The 20,705-nt window shown below is 42.1% G+C and overlaps 1 protein-coding gene across 1 annotated transcript; it reads right to left on the bottom strand.

Annotated features, from left to right (window-relative positions):
- Window positions 1-6,675: 6,675 nt before the first annotated feature.
- LOC124273610 (peptidoglycan-recognition protein SC2-like) lies at window positions 6,676-13,274 on the bottom strand (the record flags this gene model as incomplete). The annotated part of the gene is made up of 5 exons (XM_046708894.1): window positions 6,676-6,936; window positions 10,176-10,289; window positions 10,813-11,007; window positions 11,362-11,425; window positions 13,155-13,274. Coding segments are annotated over 5 exons (693 nt in total), but the record flags the coding sequence as incomplete, so codon positions are not given.
- Window positions 13,275-20,705: the final 7,431 nt, after the last annotated feature.

The raw sequence follows: 20,705 nt of genomic DNA, 5'->3' as shown, positions 1-20,705 counted from the left end.
TTAGTGTAAATGGTTCTGTGCAAAAACTAACATTTAAAATCTAAGAGTTTCGTGTCTTTAGTGGATTGTCTACATTGTGAAAATATGATTTTCCAATTTATCAAATCATTTAGTTCCCCGTTCCATTTCAGACACACATTCGGAATGTTATAATCAGATATGAAACTATCACAGAATATCCTATAGCCTTTACTAGGTTTAATCAAATATTTCCAAGGAGAACACGTGGACAACTTCGGTATATTCAAATTGTTTTTTGTTCCTGTAACTTCTTTCCACTGTTTGGGTATACTAAGGAGAACACGATTTAAATCAAGTACAGTACCCTTCATGCCAAATTTTCCTTTAAGTTCCGCAAATGTTAGAAAATCGTGGTCTTTACAAATATCTTTAATATAGACTATTCCACATGTATGAAATACACAATGCCATTTTAGAAAGTGGTCAAATGCAACATATGTCATATTTGGGATTACACTTTCTTAGTAAAGTACAGATTCTAGTACTTTTTGGGTTGAGTCCCATCCGGGATTCGAACCCGCACCCTCAGAGTCAGGCACCTAATCGCCAGCACACAAAGTCAGACGCCTAGACCGCTCAGCCACCGCTGCTTCCACAAAAATGGAAGTCGGACGACTGGTAGTCTAGACTGCGGACTCTGTGTACCCCTCTGATAAGTGTTGAAGTACTAGAATCTGTACTTTACTAAGAAAGTGTAATCCCAAATATGACATATGTTGCATTTGACCACTTTCTAAAATGGCATTGTGTATTTCATAGCTTTCGGCCGTGGGAGCCGTGCCAATCAACACTTATCAGAGGGGTACACAAAGTCCGCAGTCTAGACTACCAGTCGTCCGACTTCCATTGTTGTGGAAGCAGCGGTGGCTGAGCGGTCTAGGCGTCTGACTTTGTGTGCTGGCGATTACGTGCCTGACTCTGAGGGTGCGGGTTCGAATCCCGGATGGGACTCAACCCCAAAAGTACTAGAATCTGTACTTTACTAAGAAAGTGTAATCCCAAATATGACATATGTTGTATTCCACATGTAATTCAGTTATGAATGATCAAGCCTGGCTGGTTACACTGGTGAGTTATACATAGTGGTTGCATGAGTACTTCATTACTATCGTTATTGTTACACACATATTTTTAAACATATCTATACCAGGCATCAAGAGAGTATTTCCAAAATGGATTTTTAACTTTATAGTGTTTTGTAATGTTGGCTTCTAGGAGAAGAAGGTTTTGCAAAGGGAAACCGGCAAGATCAGGGTTCTTAGATTTTGAAATATATCTCTTCAAGCATGAAAGTTTTAAAGAGTCGATAAAGGTTTTACATCGACCATTCTTAGACCACCGTCTTCTTACATTCGCACTAAATTAATTCGTTTTATTTTGTCAATTTTATCATTACATATAAATTTGAAGAATAATCTGTTCAAATCAGTAATAAATGTTTTCGGGGGATTAGGGAGAGATGAGAAGATGTGGACAATCGTGGATAAAGCTAAACTTTTTACGACGGTTATTTTCCCTATCAACGTAAAATTACGTCTTTTCCAATTCTTTTGACTTTTCTTCTGTTGTTATCTCTGATAATTATTCCTAGTATTTCTGCAATAAGATTAATATGGAGAGATGGGATCACCCTGTCTACATCCCCTTTCGTTGTCGAAAAACGTTGACAAGTGAACATTCTGTATCATACACGAGGATGCATTAGAAATGAATATGTTAACCCATTTTTGAATGTTACTTCCAAAACCAAACTTATCTTGGACCATCTTAATGAATGTTTTGACACGGTGTCGAAAGCTTTTCAAAGTCAATTAAGATAAGTAAACCTTTTATGTTTTGCCTTTTAGTTTCAAACATAATATCATAGAGAAGTCTAGTATTTTCCGTAATGCATCTTCCTGGAATGAATTCCGTTTGATTTTCGTTTATGAGAACATTCAATGTTTTTTAAACCCTGTTTGTGATACAAGTACTTATAACTTTATATAATGCGTTTAGGGGGGATATAGGTCGCCAATTCTTCAGAAATCTTCTATCTTTACCTGGTTTAGGGATACGTGTAATTACTTCTCTATTCATTGTCATAGTCATATAGAATTCTTGTTGAATGTTTCTTTTATATATCGGTGAATCCCAAATGTTCAGATTTTTCCAGAATACACTGGTATTCTTTCTTTAACTAGTACAGACCACTCAGCCTTCGTTAGGAAGGAAGATTGGTTTACATAGTTGTACAAATGCATATCTAGGTCATACATTGTTGAGCATGTGGAAGATTGGCGATGACTTGCTATATCGCTCTTTCTCCAGTGATGAAGTCTGTCTGTGCTGACAAAGTCTATGCACAAGCACTTTCTTAAATACAAATTCAGTATCGCTGTTACATAGTTTACCGCAACAAAGTGGGTGAAGGCCATGGTTCTTATTGGCATTAAGGAGTATCCTAAGCCTTTCACATACAAACTGCGTAAATTCTATAATTCTACTGGATGAACAGATTTGGAGGCCAGGAAATTTTACATGTGTATTAAAAGGTATTAAAGGGTATTTCAGTCTCACCAATGTATATTATAGGATGGACATTTCTTTTTTGTGTCTCCAAATACAAGAAATAAACTCTTTGCTGCAGTAAAACACAAGTGCCATGTGTGCGCATACTTATGTACAACATCAAGCACACTTTGAAGTCCACCTGGGCATGCACTTAACAAAGACAAGTCGTCGGCTAACAGCACCCCTGGTGTTTTACCCCATGGTAAACATATGCCATGCCCAGAGTCAACGATACTGTGAAGAAAGGCGTTTATATATAGAGTGAAGAACCAAGCTGATAAGACACGACCCTGACCTACCCACTGTTTTACATCAAATACATTAGAAATAGTGCCATCAGTGCTAACACATGATTTCATTGATGTGTACATAGTGTATATATGTCGCCACAGTTTACATCGAATCCCGAAATTGTAAAGCTTATAGAAAAGTCCATTCAACCAAACTCTGTCAAACGCTTTCTCATTATCAAGGAAGGCACAATAAACAGGTGAATTTGTTTCGACATAGTAGGCCATTCTTTAAGTTAGAGTAAGCGCCGCACACTTTCTAAATCCAAACTGGAGAGGGTGGGGAAATCTTATTCAGCTTTTGTTCATGTTTCAATTCTTTTGAGCAGTAATCTTTCAAAACGTTTTGACAGAACAGGTGTAAGAGTGATACCTCTATAATTACATGGATCATGCTTGCTTTTACCATTTCCTTTGTGAATTGGTAAAATATTACCAACACTAAATGCATTTAGTACATACTCAAACGATACAATGGCATTAAATAGTGATACAATATGGTCAATAACAGACCGACCAGCATACTTTACATGCTCGTTTGGAATATCATCTGGACCTGGAGAGTTGTTGTTTTTAAGACGTTTTACTCTATCAAGTACCTCATCTTTAGTAAATGGGGAGAGAATGACTGAATGACTGTCGTCATTTACAGGGTTATATACAACATCTTCTACAAACTTATCAACTTGCTCTGTAAATCCAGTATCAAAGCATTCTGGACCTGAGGTACAGACAAGTCTCTGAAGTACCTGGCAAAGAGATTACATACACCTTCCCGCGTGTTACAGGAGTCACTGTTATAGGTTAGAGACTGTGTTTGCTCCCTGTTACGTTTTAACTTTTTTGTAACTCTAAAGAACTCTTGGATGTCTACCTCAGCTGCTTGGTAAATTTCATCAAATGTTTCATTTCTGTAACGTTGCTTAGCTGAACGGTGGTTTCTTCGAAATGCACGTTTAGCTTGTTTATATTCAATAAAATATGTGTCATCTGAGCTGTGGCTTTTGCCATTAGAAATCCATTTTTTACTGTAATTACGCTTATGGTCATGACGTTCTTTAAGTTCATACTTCCTCCAGTATGGCTTTAATTGTGCTTGGAATTCTGAAGTAGGAATTGCAAGTATAGTTGCAGCATGTAGACATTCTGTGATATAACTATTGTGACACTCGATGTATTCATCAGGAGGTGAAAAACGGGAAATATCAAACTGTACATTTCTAAAGTAGCTACGTTGTAAACCTCTCCCTCGGGTAATACGGTCTAATGTACGCCTGGCATATTACGTCATAATAGTTTACAGTTATGATGTCTCAATGCTAATGTTGACTCGCGGAAAGCTCAGAGTCATCACACTGTAGGCAGTTTCTATCAATTTATGTTGGAGAGTAATAAACAGAACACTAAACCGCTTCCGTGAAATACTATTTTTATTTAACTCGTGAAAGATTTAGTATTAAACTCGCTTTCGCTCGTTTCATATATACTAATATATTAAAGATTGTATTGCGCGGATTCCAGCTATATGGCGGCGGTCTGTTAATAATCGAGTCTGGACCAGACAATCCAGTGATCAACATCATGAGCATCGATCTACCTATTCGGGAACCGATGACAACAAAGTCAGCGAGCCTGACCATCCGATCCCGTTAGTCGCCATTTACGACAAGCATGGGTTACTGAATATCAGCTCTAACCAAGATCTTCACGGGTTAGGTGCCTTAGTATCTCCTGTATATCGCATAATGGATTACAATGTGTTACGGCTGTCTATGTTGTTATCATTTCTAGAACTATGCATATTGTATGTGTATTCCACTTGGAGCATTTCATCTTATCACGAACACAGATATGTATGTAACAACACACCAATATGTTCAACAGAGCAAGAACCATCTTACCTACACTGCTCTCTGTCGGGTGCGTCTGGGTTGTGATATCGAGGACAGACTGATCACCTGATGTAATTTACATGCTTGTTGTGACAAGCAAAGGGGACTGATCAAGGTTGTTATAAATGTAAACAATCGTTTATGACAACATAAACGAGTGTGCTTCTGTGTTTAAGTGTGGTAGATTCGTAAACATTGTTTCGTACATCCCCTACTGATGACAACACACTTGGAAGTATGTGCTGAAGATTTCATCATGCTTTGATTTATTACCATCTGCCGCCACCTCACTTGGGCCTCTTAGTATACTGCAAATTTTAGAGCGGCTTCAACTTTGATTCGCCCTAGTTAACACACTTTGTATAGGTTTAACGCAGGGCACGGTGACATTACTTCAGTCACTGTCTCTACTGCTAGAAAACTCGTGCCCACAGTAAGTGAAATATTTTTCCGAACTGATTTCAAATATGAATATACAATGCCGTTTAGAACCTGGTCTAATGTTTCACATGTTAATACTTGGTAATATACTTTCTCAGTAAACTCTTCTTTTTTTTAAGTCCCACCCAGGAACCCACGCCCTATGGGTATGACACAATCCAACGAAAGTACTAGAATCTGTACTTTACTGAGAAAGTGTTGTTCCAAACATAACATGTGTTGGAGCCGTACAGAAAATCCGTGGTCTAGATTACCAGTTGTCATTTTTGTGGAAGCGGCATTGGCTGAGTGGGTTAGACGGTTGAATTTGTGCACTGGCGATTAGGTTCCTGAGTCACAGGACCTCGTGTCTTTGAGAGGATTGAAGATGAACACCGCTTCATAGTACAATGAATCATGACAAGGCCGGACGCTTCGGTGCACCCCACCCGCCTGCTTTGCCGAACGCTACGCTAACACCACATGCAATCGAATGTACACATATTCATGGATGATTGGACTATGGATCAGCACTCACGACAGCTACCAATCATTTATTGTCATTTCTACAAGTCGACTGAAAGACGATTCTGATGCTCAACTTAACGATCTGGTCACAAATGGATGACGATAGGTCCGCAGAGGTGTGAGGTGTGGTCGAAGCAGGCCCTCTGATTGGTCGACGCTTGTTCAGGAGACATTTACAGCTAATGCTTGCTTTTAAGAAGCCATTGCTGGACAAGAATTCTTACATTTTCAAGTCAAGCAGTCGATGAAAGTCCAAGTTCCCGCGAAATTATAAAGAATGGTCAGATCTACAAACGTTGACCCATCAACTTGCTTCGACCACAACCCAACGACTATAAGTAAGGTACCTACGTAATATATACGTGTAACTGGAGTCAGACATTAGACCGTGAAAATCCGGGCTGGAACTGGTCTTCAGCAACCCATGCTTGTCGTAATAGACGACTAACGGGATCTGGTAGTCAGGCTCGCTGACTTGGTTGACACATGCCATCGTATCCGAAGCGCGTAGATCGATTTTTATGCTGTTTATCACTGGATTGTATGGACCAGACTCGATTATTTACAGACTGCCGCCACATAGGTGGAATATTAAGGAAAACCAGCTTGTGTGGATAGTCAACTTCTTTATTGCAAATGAGTGCGACGTTTCGGTGTAGGTACTAATGTCGCTATGAAGCAAGTGACTATCCATAGAACCTTGAATTCCTTCATCTTTACAACTTCTACAATGCCTCTCAAAGAAGAGAATGTTGCTGACTGCAGCGTTAAACGACAAACAAAACAAAAAACAAAACGGACATGCAGACTATTGTCCACAGCAACATTGAAAATCAAATAAGAAAAACAAAAACAAACAAAATAAATTTTATTTAAATTCTAGACACAAACGGTAACGTTGAGTAATTTCCCTGTATTTGGTGAATGTTCCTACAATGATCACGTTAGTTTGCAAAACTAATGAAATTCAGTCTATCATCAAATTTATTCAAAATGACATACCATTAATATATGTCTTGTGAAATGGACATTTCAATAGCGCAGCCACGTTCTGATGATGTTGTACAGAGCTGTCCCGGGACAGTCAGTCCTGCCCATGTCGCGGTGGCCTCTGAGGATGTAGTTGGACTGAATCTTGCCCATGCTGACGCCGCAAGCAATAAGGGCCTTGGCAGTGTTGATAGCCGCACTGTTGGGGGCACGCGTCATGAAGTTACCGATGAAACAGAAACCTGAATAGGTGAAATACAATAGACATGTAAACCCTTGTCCTGTCACTGGTTTATCCTTACCAACACTACATAGCTCCGTTTGTGAACCCTTGTCCTGTCACTGGTTTACTCTTACCAACACTAAATAGCTCCTTTTGTGAACCCTTGTCCTGTCACTGGTTTACCCTTACCAACACTACATAGTCCCGTTTGTGAACCCTTGTCCTGTTACTGGTTTACCCTTACCAACACTACATAGCTCCTTTTGTGAACCCTTGTCCTGTCACTGGTTTACTCTTACCAACAAGACATAAATCCGTTTGTGAACCCTTGTCCTGTCACAGGTTTACTCTTACCAACACGACATAAATCCGTTTGTGAACCCTTGTCCTGTTACTGGTTTACCCTACCAACACTACATAGCTCCGTTTGTGAACCCTTGTCCTGTCACTGGTTTACCCCTACAAACACTACATAGCTCCGTTTGTGAACCCTTGTCCTGTTACTGGTTTACCCCTACCAACACTACATAGCTCCGTTTGTTAACACTTGTCCTGTCACTGGCTTACTCTTACCAACAAGACATAGCTCCTTTTGTGAACCCCTGTCCTGTCACTGGTTTACCCTTACCAACACTACATAGCTCCGTTTGTGAATCCTTGTCCTGTTACTGGTTTACCCCTACCAACACTACATAGCTCCGTTTGTGAACCCTTGTCCTGTCACTGGCTTACCCTTACCAACACTACATAGCTCCGTTTGTGAACCCCTGTCCTGTCACTGGTTTACCCTTACCAACACTACATAGCTCCGTTTGTGAACCCTTGTCCTGTTACTGGTTTACCCCTACCAACACTACATAGCTCCGTTTGTTAACACTTGTCCTGTCACTGGCTTACTCTTACCAACAAGACATAGCTCCTTTTGTGAACCCCTGTCCTGTCACTGGTTTACCCTTACCAACACTACATAGCTCCGTTTGTGAATCCTTGTCCTGTAACTGGCTTACCCCTACCAACACTACATAGCTCCGTTTGTGAACCCTTGTCCTGTCACTGGCCTACCCCTACCAACACTACATAGCTCCGTTTGTGAACCCTTGTCCTGTTACTGGCATACTCTTACCAACACTACATAGCTCCGTTTGTGAACCTTTGTCCTGTTACTGGCTTACCCTACCAACACTACATAGCTCCGTTTGTGAACCCTTGTCCTGTCACTGGCTTACCCCTACCAACACTACATAGCTCCGTTTGTGAACCCTTGTCCTGTTACTGGTTTACCATTACCAACACTACATAGCACCGTTTGTGAACCCTTGTCCTGTTACTGGCTTACCCTTACCAACACAACATAGCTCCGTTTGTGAACCCTTGTCCTGTCACTGGTTTACTCTTACTAACACTACATAGCTCCGTTTGCGAACCCTTGTCCTGGTACTGGTTTACTCTTACCAACGCTACATAGCTCCGTTTGTGAACCCTTGTCCTGTCACTGGCTTACCCTCACCAACACTAGTACTACCATATCTCCGTTTGTGAACCCTTGTCCTGTTACTGGCTTACACCTACCAACACTGCTGTAGCTTTATTTGTGAACCCTTGTCCTGTTACTGGCTTACCCAGGCCAGGGGGCGGTGGGGTAGCCTAGTGGTTAAAGCGTTGGCTCGTCACGCCGAAGGCCCGGGTTCGATTCCCCACATGGGCACAATGTGTTAAGCCCATTTCTGGTGTCCCCCGCCGTGATATTGCTGGAATATTGCTAAAAGCGGCGTAAAACTAAACTCAGTCAGTCAGTCAGTTACCCAGGCCAACACTACATAGCTCCGTTGTTGTAGCCCCGGGTGAGCTAATGTCCTGTTGCTGGCTTTTCCAAACCATATACTCTTGTACCCCGGGTGTGAGTATCTGTCATGTCAATGACCTACATGACAAAGTTGGCGATGGGGTGGCCTAGTGGTGAAAGCGTTTGCTCGTCACGCCGAAGACCCTGGTTCGAATCCCCACATGGGTACAATGTGTGAAGCCCATTTCTGGTGTCCCCCACCGTGTATGCTAAAAGCGGAGTAAAACCAAACTCAGTTAGTCAGTACATGACCAGCGCTGTTTTAGCCCCGGGTGTGAGTCTCTATCCTTTCACTGACTTACCCAGACCAACACTGTTGTACCCCGGGTGTGAGTCTCTATCTTTTCACTGTCTTACCCAGACCAACACTGTTGTACCCCGGGTGTGAGTCTCTGTCCTTTCACTGACTTACCCAGGCCAACACTGTTGTACCCCCGGTGTGAGTCTCTATCCTTTCACTGACTTACCCAGACCAACACTGTTGTAACCATAGGTGTGAGCCCCTGTCCAGTCACTGACTTACCCAGACCAATACTGTTGTAACCATAGGTGTGAGCCCCTGTCCAGTCACTGACTTACCCAGACCAATACTGTTGTAGCCCCGGGTTTGAGCCCCTGTCCAGTCACTGACTTACACAGACCAACACTGTTGTAGCCCCGGGTGTGAGCCCCTGTCCAGTCACTGACTTACCCAGACCAACACTGTTGTAGTCCAGGGTGTGAGCCCCTGTCCAATCATTGACTTACCCAGACCAACACTGTTGTAGCCCCGGGTTTGAGCCCCTGTCCAGTCACTGACTTACCCAGACCAACACTGTTGTAGCCCAGGGTGAGCTCATGTCCTGTCACTGACTTACCGAGACCAACACTGTTGTAGGCCAGGGTGTGAGCCCCTGTCCAGTCACTGACTTACCCAGACCAACACTGTTGTAGCCCCGGGTGTGAGCCCCTGTCCAGTCACTAACTTTCCCAGACAAAACACTGTTGTAGCCTGGGTGTGAGCCCCTGTCCTGTCACTGATTTACCCAGACCAACACTGTTGTAGCCGCGGGTGTGAGCCCCTGTCCAGTCACTGATTTACCAAGACCAACACTGTTGTAGCCCCGGTATGAGCCCATGTCCAGTCACTGACTTACTCAGACCAACACTGTTGTAGCCCCGGGTGTGAGCCCCTGTCCAGTCACTGACTTACCCAGACCAACACTGTTGTAGCCCCGGGTGTGAGCCCCTGTCCAATCTTTACTTACCCAGACCAACACTGTTGTAGGCCAGGGTGTGAGCCCCTGTCCAGTCACTGACTTACACAGACCAACACTGTTGTAGCCCCGGGTGTGAGCCCCTGTCCAGTCACTAACTTACCCAGACCAACACTGTTGTAGCCCCGGGTTTGAGCCCCTGTCCAGTCACTAACTTACCCAGACCAACACTGTTGTAGCCCCGGGTGTGAGCCCCTGTCCTGTCCCAGCCACGAGCCTCGTAGACATTGCCGTCCTCGCCTATGAGGAAGCTGTAGCCGATGTCGCTCCAGCCTGAAGGGTAACCACAGATGCAATCTGAACATGAACATCCAAGCAATTCATCATTGACAACATACATGTACAGACATTTTCAGCAATTTACGATCATCAAAAATGTTTGGTTATCTCAGAACAAATGGAATCACGTGTCAAGTATTTGTTTCTGTGTAATGATATACTTATGACTTGTTTATTAGCTTTAAATAGGACAAAAACAGCAAATTTGTTAAGAGGTTTGTTTTCCACCTTCAGGCTCGCGTGTTATAAATATATTTGCACTGTAAAGCCCGAGAAAACATAATGTCTCGACACTTGTCACACACTCACTCACTCAGGTTGTCTCACTCACTCAGGTTCAGTCAATCAGGTTGAATCACTCACTCAGGTTTACTCACTTACTCGGTTGACTCACTCGCTCGTTCAGGTTGACTCACTTACTCACGCAGGTTCACTCACTCAGGTTTGACTCACTTACTCAGATTGACTCACTCGCCCACTCAGGTTGACTTACTCACTCAGGGTCTCACTCACTCACCGTGTGTGTCCATATGGTAATTCTGATAGCTCCTGACAATGGCGGAGCAAGAGCTCTGACTGGAACAGGCTCCATTGCCTCCATGATGGATGAAGGCGTATTCCACAGGCCCGTCAAGATTGCTAGTAGACCGTGGGGATCTAGCGCCCCACTCGGACCTGCTGATGATGTGGGGACAGACAGCGCTGGGGCTACCTATAAAGAGTAACACTTCTGTCCAGGTAACATCTGTACGACAAGAGAGGAGCCAGCCATCGCTCCCCTTTATGTCGAGAAACATTCCAGTCGACCCTATTTTCGTGTGTATGTTTCAAAATGTTTAATGTGCAACCGATCAAGCTTTTTTGTACAATTGTAAGATAAACAGATGACTCTTGTAAAACAATTGTTTGATCAGGGTGATATTTCTTTATGTCTGCGATACTATTTTCATGGATTTCATAAATTCCTTTAAGATGAGCTTCGAAAGAAGTTATGATTTAACATTAATAACCAACACAGATGAAGGATACATTGTGGGAAGCTAGATGACTGAAGTTGCTTTTTTACCCGATGTGCCGGAGCTACCCGAACAAGTCCGAATGTTCACGTAGCGTCCCGAAATCCACCCGTTCTGCAATGGGTATCACAATGTCATTAAATCCTTTAAAAAATTGTATAAAAGATATTGTAACACAGATATTCGGGGAAAAGCGTGAAAAATAATTACTTCTGGATTTAAAGGTAACTAGTAAGCATAAGCATATGACAACCGCTCCATCATCATTTAGGGGTTTAACGTCCACCTCTGGTGACCAATTGACAAAGATCCTGTAGAAACTAAACGGCAAATCTATGATACATTGAGTGTAAAAGTATTTTGGAAGATTTAGACAATCTGGAGAAAGTGAGAAAGTTGGAATTCTACGCCTTTTTAAACAGTTCGCTCAGTTGACTGTATGAGATTAAAGGCCTTTGACGTTTAACCTTTTTGCGTTGGGCTTCAAATGAAATTTAGAGACTATCAATTCGGTCTAACATTCATTTAATTTCAAAACACAGTACGTTTATCTCCTAAATAATACGATTGACAGTGAGAGAATTAAATACACGCACGTGCGTTTGTTTGCATAACAGCTCTAACGGCATAACATTTAAAGGAAATATTGTTAGGAAATCGCTACGAATTTCAAAACAATAATGTTATATCTATATGCAATTTGTCAACTTTAATGTTTAACATTTGACTTATATTTCACATCTCTGGGGGGATATTTTAGTCTGACGTTTTGGGGGTCATTCATACATTTTTCAACATAATAATTATTCATTATTAAATTCAACCAGGGGTTTGACTGACTGAGTTTGGTTTTACGCCGTTTTTAGCAATATTCCAGCAACATCACGGCGGGGGACACCAGAAATGAGCTTCACACATTGTACCCATGTGGGGATTCGAACCCGCATGTAACAATGAATTAAAACGTAATTCATTTTACAAAAGGTTTTGCTCTGTTTATGAGTCCTATGGTGTTTATGTTTTGAAACATCACAACAAAACGCACCATTCGTAAAATACCCGTATTTAACAGCATGATTTTCAGTTTCGGCTTTAAGTGTCACAGAATACACAATTCACATGCAATGCACGTGAAAGTTGGGCGTCAGATAGTCTCAATGATGGGTATAAAAGGTTGATCGCTGTCTGTCGACTATTCACTGTATTTGGAATATCGTTGCCACGTCTAAGTGAAGCCAACCGTCATATCGCCATTGGGGGAGGGCTTATTCGTTCGATGCCGAGGCGATGCCGAGGCGATGCCGAGGCGATGCCGTGCAGTTCTGGATGCCCACGGTGGTCACATGAGGTATTGACTTCAGCGCCACCACACGTCTCCATGTGACACTCAAACTGACTTTCATCGAGTTGGTGCCAAAGACGGATAAATCTGCATTCCCAGTGTGCAATTTCGCTATATTTCATTGACTCATAAATCCTACAAGATGTTTCAAAATAAACATAAAAATACAGTTGAAATGCCTATATGCGTTTCTTTTTTGGAAGAATATATTATATATATATATAAACAGCGTTCGATTATGTGTTTAATATGTTTTCACCTTCTTGTATTTGTATCACAACAGCAATACGATATACGAGTGGATTGGTGATATTAGTTCCATTAGAATCAAACAGGAATAGAGTTATCGTTCTTGTTTAAAGTAGTTCATGCGCCAATATGAAATCGTTCCAGAGGGGCACTAGTCGCTATTCGGCTTGTCCCGGAATAACACGAATGACAGTCACTTCACTCACAAATACCTCATGCTAAAGACATTTAAGTTCATAATGAAATACCTACCCTGCCGTTGAAGTTGACACGAACCCAGCCATACCTCCAGCCGCCTTCAAAGAGAGTGCAGCACCCGACTCTCAAGACGCCAAGTATCGAATGCCTCGTTCCGACACCGACATCGGAGCGAACATAAACATCTCCGGTAGCGCATGCGCACTGTGCAGCTCTCACATCACTTACAGCTGTTGCCAAGAAGGCAACGAAGACAAAACTAAGTGCCATATGTATTCTGGAAACCACTCTGCAACAGAAATAGCCAGTGAGCACTGTGCGATGCACACATGATAACCTTTGGCCTGAGCGATCGTGATGCCCAAGCTTTAAAGGGAATTCTTTTTGAGATGACATGTGCGCCCTTTTACACAATAAATGTATGCATATCTACTGTCAGGTGATGTTTTCCAAACAACTATTTGTTTCAACCACTGATCCACTCATTGTGGCACAACATCATTGCAAGTATTTCTGTCTAACTGACCAATACTCAGTTCATAATAGGTTTCCCCTGCAAGACGTTATCGCCCACACCTATAATTCCACGTTGGCCCCTTGTCTACCATGTAGTCATATCCATACAAACTCAGGTCGTCTCGGTTCTCAGATCGCTGTTTACCAAGTTAAAACATTGATTACACAACAGTCTCGTTTCCTGCGGACTGGGTTCCGTTCTATTGCGCAACTTAGTACAATGACCAGTACAGAATTTTGAGACCAACTCCTTCAACTGGATACGTAAATATTTATCAGTATTATTTGATACATCTAATCACTTGTATATTGCAACATTACGCTCCTTCTACTTGCAAATATGTCGTGCAGCGTGCTCTGTCGGACAGACAAACGGAAATCATGGAAAACTCAAAACGAGACTCTGCCGCTAGAAAGGTTTGGCGGTCTGGTACGGATTTGATATTATATTAATCACATTGTACGTTACACAAATGCACCGAATGAGCGCAAAACACACATAACAGATGTAACCAGTGAGCCAGATGAATTGTGAATCATTTTACGACCTCTTCAAACGGGGCAGTCTGTAACGGCTTAGTTAAAGACATGCTGCCTAAACCTCGACATAGAATATAGAAATACGATCTATCTAAACTTTGAAATTAAAATTAATTTATAAATATCATTTTCTTATGAAACAAGGAATTGGAATTCAGTGTAACCACAGATGTTTGTCGTGTCTCTTTTCACTCTCACACGAGAAAATTAGGATCGGCTGAAAAGTAGGTCATTGTCTGAATTGGTTAATGAGACTCATGTTTCGGTTTGCTTGTCTTCTTCAGCACACGAAGCTTGTTGCAGACGCCGCGGGTCAGACCTGCTGATTTGGTTGATGCATGTCACCGTTAATCAGTTGCTTGTGTAGATCGCTGCTCATCTACAGAACAACGCTACAGATATTAAATATACCATGACTATAAACATGAAATAGTTCCTATGAAAAGAAAGATCTGGGATCTGGATGGTGGCACTCGAATTATGTACTCTGAGAGAGTGAATGTGAACCTAAGTGTGTGAGTGAGTGAGACACTTGTTCAGCCACAGTGTGACAAGAGTCGAACAACGGTACACATCCATGTGGACCTCTATCTATTTTCTTGAGCTTTACTTTGCAAATACTACACGAGAGTGTGATTCGTTTTATGATTCGTTGAAAGCTAATAAACAAACCATTGGTATATCACTATGTTCCATCAAAATCACGTTGGGTGACACCAGAAATGGGCTTCAAACATTACACCCACGTATGGTCTGAATAATCAGACTTATACCTTAGGTATAAATGCATGTTATGGAATATATTCAATTGAAAGGAAAGAGCTGGGGCTGTGAGCACTGTGCACTGAGCGCCGTTGCACTTGCATTGACAATGTCCATACAAACAATCGTGTTATGCAGCAAGATTTATGATATAAATAAATCACTCAGAGAAATGTTCTGTTTTCTTAATTCACAAAATTTGGGTCTTTGAATTATGTCTTACTTGATTAAATTCCATATGCATTGACATGATACCACAAAGCTTGGTTCAACTGATAATTAAAAAATCAAATGCCAATTTCTACCTTCGGCTATTATTACACCATGGTGTAAGACACAAGCAAAAATGTCAAAGAACTTCATGAAATGATCTGACATATTCACGATGAGAACGGTTATTTTTTTCCCTCATTGTTAAACGTGTGGTAGCCTTGTATAAGCCTTTCTCTCGTCACGCAGAAGAACCGGGTTGACTCCAGACGTGGCTGTACATAGTATGAGGCCCACGATATCCACTCTTGGTACTGCTGCAACCTTGCTAAAAGCGGCACAAAACAATACTCACTCATGTCCCTATATATGTTCGTCCAAGTGTATATCTAATGTGTCAATGAGCACAAAAAGAATATAAAATAAATCACAAATTGTGCTGCATATGAAATGATACTGAGTAGCTATTGTCCTTATGTCTATACTTACTGCACATGTACATTTATGGCATCTCACTATCAAGCTTGAAGCTTGCTTTGACTCAGTTTCCAGCGCTTGTTTATATGTGTATGCGAGTAGGCGAGTGACCAACTCGAAATATGCATCCAAAGTCGAAAATAGCCCCACTGGACACTGGGCACCCAATTGCGCAGATCGATGCTCATGTTGTTGATCACTGGATTGTGTGGTCCAGACTCGAATATTTACAGACCGCCGCCATATAGATGGACTATTGTTGAGTGCGATGTAAAACTAACCTCACTCACTCACTCACCTACTGGGCACCGTAGGTCCAATAGATGTATATAATATCATGATATAAACAATATTCATCAATACAACCTACCTGCTCTGACATGCAATACAGCTGAGTAAACAATGGACCCTGTTTTCGCTGTGAGGGAAGCCTATTACACTTACCACTTGTCGAGTATTTATATGTACGATCATGACTTGAATACTGATGGTTTACGTGACCCATTACCTCAGAAAATTATGGGCCATGTGACAAACATTTAGGTCAAGGTCATGTTTTTCTCATGACTGAAGGGCGTTACTTGTTTTTGTTGTTTAGATGTTCCGTGTTTCGGGCCTATTGGCAATTTGAGGCAAAGGCGTGACTACCAAATGTGGATGTTGATAACCACTGGGTCTCCTTTCACTAGATGGCATGCATATTTCGTTGAATCACATACAGGTGTCATTGACACCTGTGTCGTGGTAATTCTGTATTTGTTTGTTTGGGTTGTTTTCATGTTGTTAAATGTCGCACTCAGCAATATTCCAGCTATATGGTGGTGGTCTGTAAATAATCAAGTCTAGAACAGACAATCCGGTGATCAACACAATGAGCATCAATCTACGTAATGGGATGCGGTAACATGTGTCAACCAGCCTGACGACCCGATCCCGTTAGTCGCCTCTGATGACGATCATGGGTGCCTAAAGACCAATTCTGACCCATACCTTCAAGTGTGCATGAGCAACGATCCTCGCAACTACGCAACATGAATCAAGGAAATCAATCATTAGCTTCTTACGCTCAAGCATGTCCCAACGTCATCTTCCATGCCAAGTCTACGAGCATCCACCACAATGTGATAGCTGATGCTGTTTCGAGACTTCAATGGCAAAGATGTCTGGAGATGGCACCAATGGCAGACAACAAGGCTACGCTACCAATGGCAGACAACGAGGCCACGCAACCAATGGTAGACAACAAGGCCACGCAACCAATGGTAGACAACAAGGCCACGCTACCAATGGCAGACAACAAGGCCACGCTACCAATGGCAGACAACAAGGCCACGCTACCAATGGCAGACAACAAGGCCACGCTACCAATGGCAGACAACAAGGCCACGCTACCAATGGCAGACAACAAGGCCACGCTACCAATGGCAGACAACAAGGCCACGCTACCAATGGCAGACAACAAGGCCACGCTACCAATGACAGACAACAAGGCCACGCTACCAATGACAGACAACAAGGCCACGCTACCAATGGACAGTATGCGAAATAGTTTTCCTGAAAGTCCACAAAATAATTACCTAGCCCAACACGTGAATGTAGAAACTAAGCGAAAGGTTACAAAAAGTTAATATGCCATCCTCTATCAGGCCATAATCTTGCATGATTTAAAAGTGCATTATAACTTTATAAGTCGGAGAGAGTGATATATTAAAAATATGATCCCATGAAAATTCACTAGCCAGTCGGGCCAGTGACTTGGAGATCAACTGGCCCGACTGGATTTTACTAGCCACGGGTTAGCGGGCCAGTGGCTATTTCTCACACTGCCAATGGATATTTGGACAATTTAACCACCAGTCAGATAAGTTAGTCAATCTTTCCTTGTCCAGAAATACAGGACGCTCTACAAAGCATGCAGTTTTTCAACATGTTCAGGGTGAGTGGTCATTTGTGTCCCGTGGGGCGCATCACTTTGGGCCATCTCACATGTGAAGATCAGCTTTTTTACTTATAGGTAGGTAACCACGTACTATTCGACCTTACATTTCAGTAGTATCGACAAGTAGAACAATTTTTTTAAAATTCACTAACTGTTTTCTTAAAAAAAAAACTCTCTCTGGAATGTCGAAGTCGTAGCGAACACCAGACTTTGGGAGAGTTATCACACAACAACTTTAAATTTTGAAGGAGGTTCTTGGGCAATGAGATCACATCTACTACTCGTCAAACAAGACAAAACTGTTCAGGGGTGTTTTACTGTCGCATTCTTTGGAGTCTCGCGGATGAGTAAAATATTTCACATTCTGCGCAGCTTGACAGCGATCGAGCTTAAAAACTGACATGATTTTGTCCATATGTGATACAGGGCGGCAAGCTGTTATTCCCCTGCGGTATTCAATCGGTCAGGAAAAGGTACATATATACATGTAGGTGGTATCTATCGTCCATACCCCATCAACCAATGTGTCCAGTAAATGCAGTGTCTTGCTACAAGTTGGTTAAACCTACTGTATAGCCAGCAGCTGTTGATTCAACAAACGACGGAGGTCAATGGCCCACTTTTTGCAAATATGGAAACATCATAGAACAAAGCAGATGATGACATTCGACCTTGGCCTTTGCCCACACTACCAGCCGCCATTGTTTTCGCTGCTCCTTACTAGTGTACCATAAATTACAACATGCAGCAATGAAAACATCGACTTAAACGCTTACGTTGTTGAGCATTGAAAAAAATGGCGGCTGGTAGTATGGGCAAAGGCCAAGGTCGAATGTCGTCACGTTCAATTGTGACGTCATCTGTTGTGTTCTATGACGTTTCCATGTTTGTAAAAAGAGGGTCAGTGACCTCTGCACACTCCGGCACAGCGATGACTAACATAACATCACTGCCACAGGCTAATTTGCATATCACGTGACCGGACTTTTCTCTTGTTTGTAATCAAACGCGCATATTCATAATAAGAAGAGACTGGACTCACGAAAGCTTTTCGGCGCTCTCTTCATAACGTTTTACATTGTTCTATATATATTCTTCCACAACTGCGACAGTAAAGTCTATGACAGTACATATTTAGATATCAAACTGGCTGCATCGTTTGCTCTCCATCAGCTTCGATGACAGCACGTGGAGCCGTACAACCTATGTAAACAAAGGATCACTACGCAAATCGAAATAGTGTTACATGTTTTTGGATATTTTCTCAGTGAAACTAAACAATTCTATTAAAGATGATTAGTTAGATGTGTACACTCGTCAAAAATAAAAGAGTAAAAGAAATCTGTACATTATATTGAATGGACATTGCAAGCTGTGACGAATCGTTACATTTTTCTGGCCTGTGGCAGAGATACTATGCTGGCTTTTGACAGACGTGACCCCACATACGTGACTCTTATTTTGACTCCTCTTTTGACAGACAGACGTGACCTCACATGACAGACGTGTGACTCCTCTTTTGACAGACGTGACCTCACATACGTGACTCCTCTTTTGACAGACGTGACCCCACATACGTGCCTCCTCTTTTGAAAGACGCTACTCCTGTTTTGACAGACATGACCCCACATACATGACTTCTCTTCTGGCAGACGTGACCCCACATACGTGACTCCTCTTTTGACAGACGTACCCCACATACGTGACTCATTTTTGACAGACGTGACCCCACATACGTGACTCCACTTTTAGTAGACATGACTCCTGTTGTGACAAACTTTAGATATCAGAAGATACAATAACCCCGTTTGTGACGAACATGCGTGTAACGAACTGACGGATATATAACGTTTATTTGTCCCGACCACTCGGCGTGTGTTGAAATATTTCTGTTTCTGCACACAAAGGGAACACGTATGAGCGTATCTATCGGGGTGTAGGTGATCAAATCCAATGACTTATACCATACGTTCCCGAATTATTTCAGGTAAACAATTGACTAGACTTAGCATGTGTTTATGACGGATGACACCGGTGGGGCAGGATCCGCTCACCTGGTATCATCCCTACATCATAGTGATTCATAAACACATGCTCTGTCATCGTATCACATGGTGACAATCACTGGATTGTCTGGGTCAGACCCGTTTTGTTTACAAACAACATCATAAGCTGTAATAGTGCTGAAGCAAAATTAATAATGCTTATAGTCACCAGTGTACAATCGACTCTGCCAGAGATTTCTTATGAATGTGGAACGGATTTTGTCGGTTCTATTCTAATGGTTGGTGGGATACATAGACACACGCGTTTGCTCATTGGTCATTCTCCTCATTGATCATTGATCATTGGTCAACTCTACTGCCACTCATTCGTTAAATATTGGATTGCAGGTTTAAGGTCGGTAAATAATAATATAATAATAATTCATTTATATAGCGCCTAGTATCCATCTGACTAAACAGCTCCATGGTCGCTGTAATCAGAATCTGAATTATTACCCCCGATAACCCAAGCTGCCGGTTTGGCGCTAGAAGGCCACATGACTCACATGATTTTATTTTGAACAAATTCACTTGCCTAAGGTGAGACCACATGTATCACATGTACTTCGTTGTGGGGTAGGATTGAAGTCCTAGAAACTCTCAGGAGTCACAGGACCATACACCGCCACAAATATAATTAAAGCCGGACACTGATTTTAAAGTGCGTTATTAGCTGCAGAATATTTCTGTAGATTTATCTCTTGTGACAGAGCAGCTAACAATATACAATTTATAATTATATAGCTAACAATATACAATTCTCTTACAAACCCGCCAGCCCAGGTATAAAACAAACACATTGTGGGTTCCCCTGTGGCACCCCCGCCATTTACTCACCAACATTTACATATTCTGTAACGTCACTCGTATCGAAAGGTCAGCTCTCATTGTTCGGAACAATTCAACAAACCATCTTACAATTAGATCCACTCATGCTGGCGTTTCAGAAGCGTACTTACCACTATGACACCATTCCGTCTTGAAGCAAGACTGCCACTTTAAGACCGCCACAGAAAAAACACCACATCAAGACCGCCACATCAAGACTACCTCGGCAATACTGCCACACCAATACCGCCACAGCAAGACCATCACAGCGAGATTGTCACAGCAAGA

Source organism: Haliotis rubra, unplaced genomic scaffold (genome assembly GCF_003918875.1).
Source record: "Haliotis rubra isolate DU_JTF1 unplaced genomic scaffold, ASM391887v1 Scf182, whole genome shotgun sequence".
Taxonomy (NCBI): Eukaryota; Metazoa; Mollusca; class Gastropoda; order Lepetellida; family Haliotidae; genus Haliotis; species Haliotis rubra.
The sequence above is the reverse complement of the archived record's forward strand: the minus strand, read 5'-3'. Positions and strand labels throughout refer to the sequence as shown.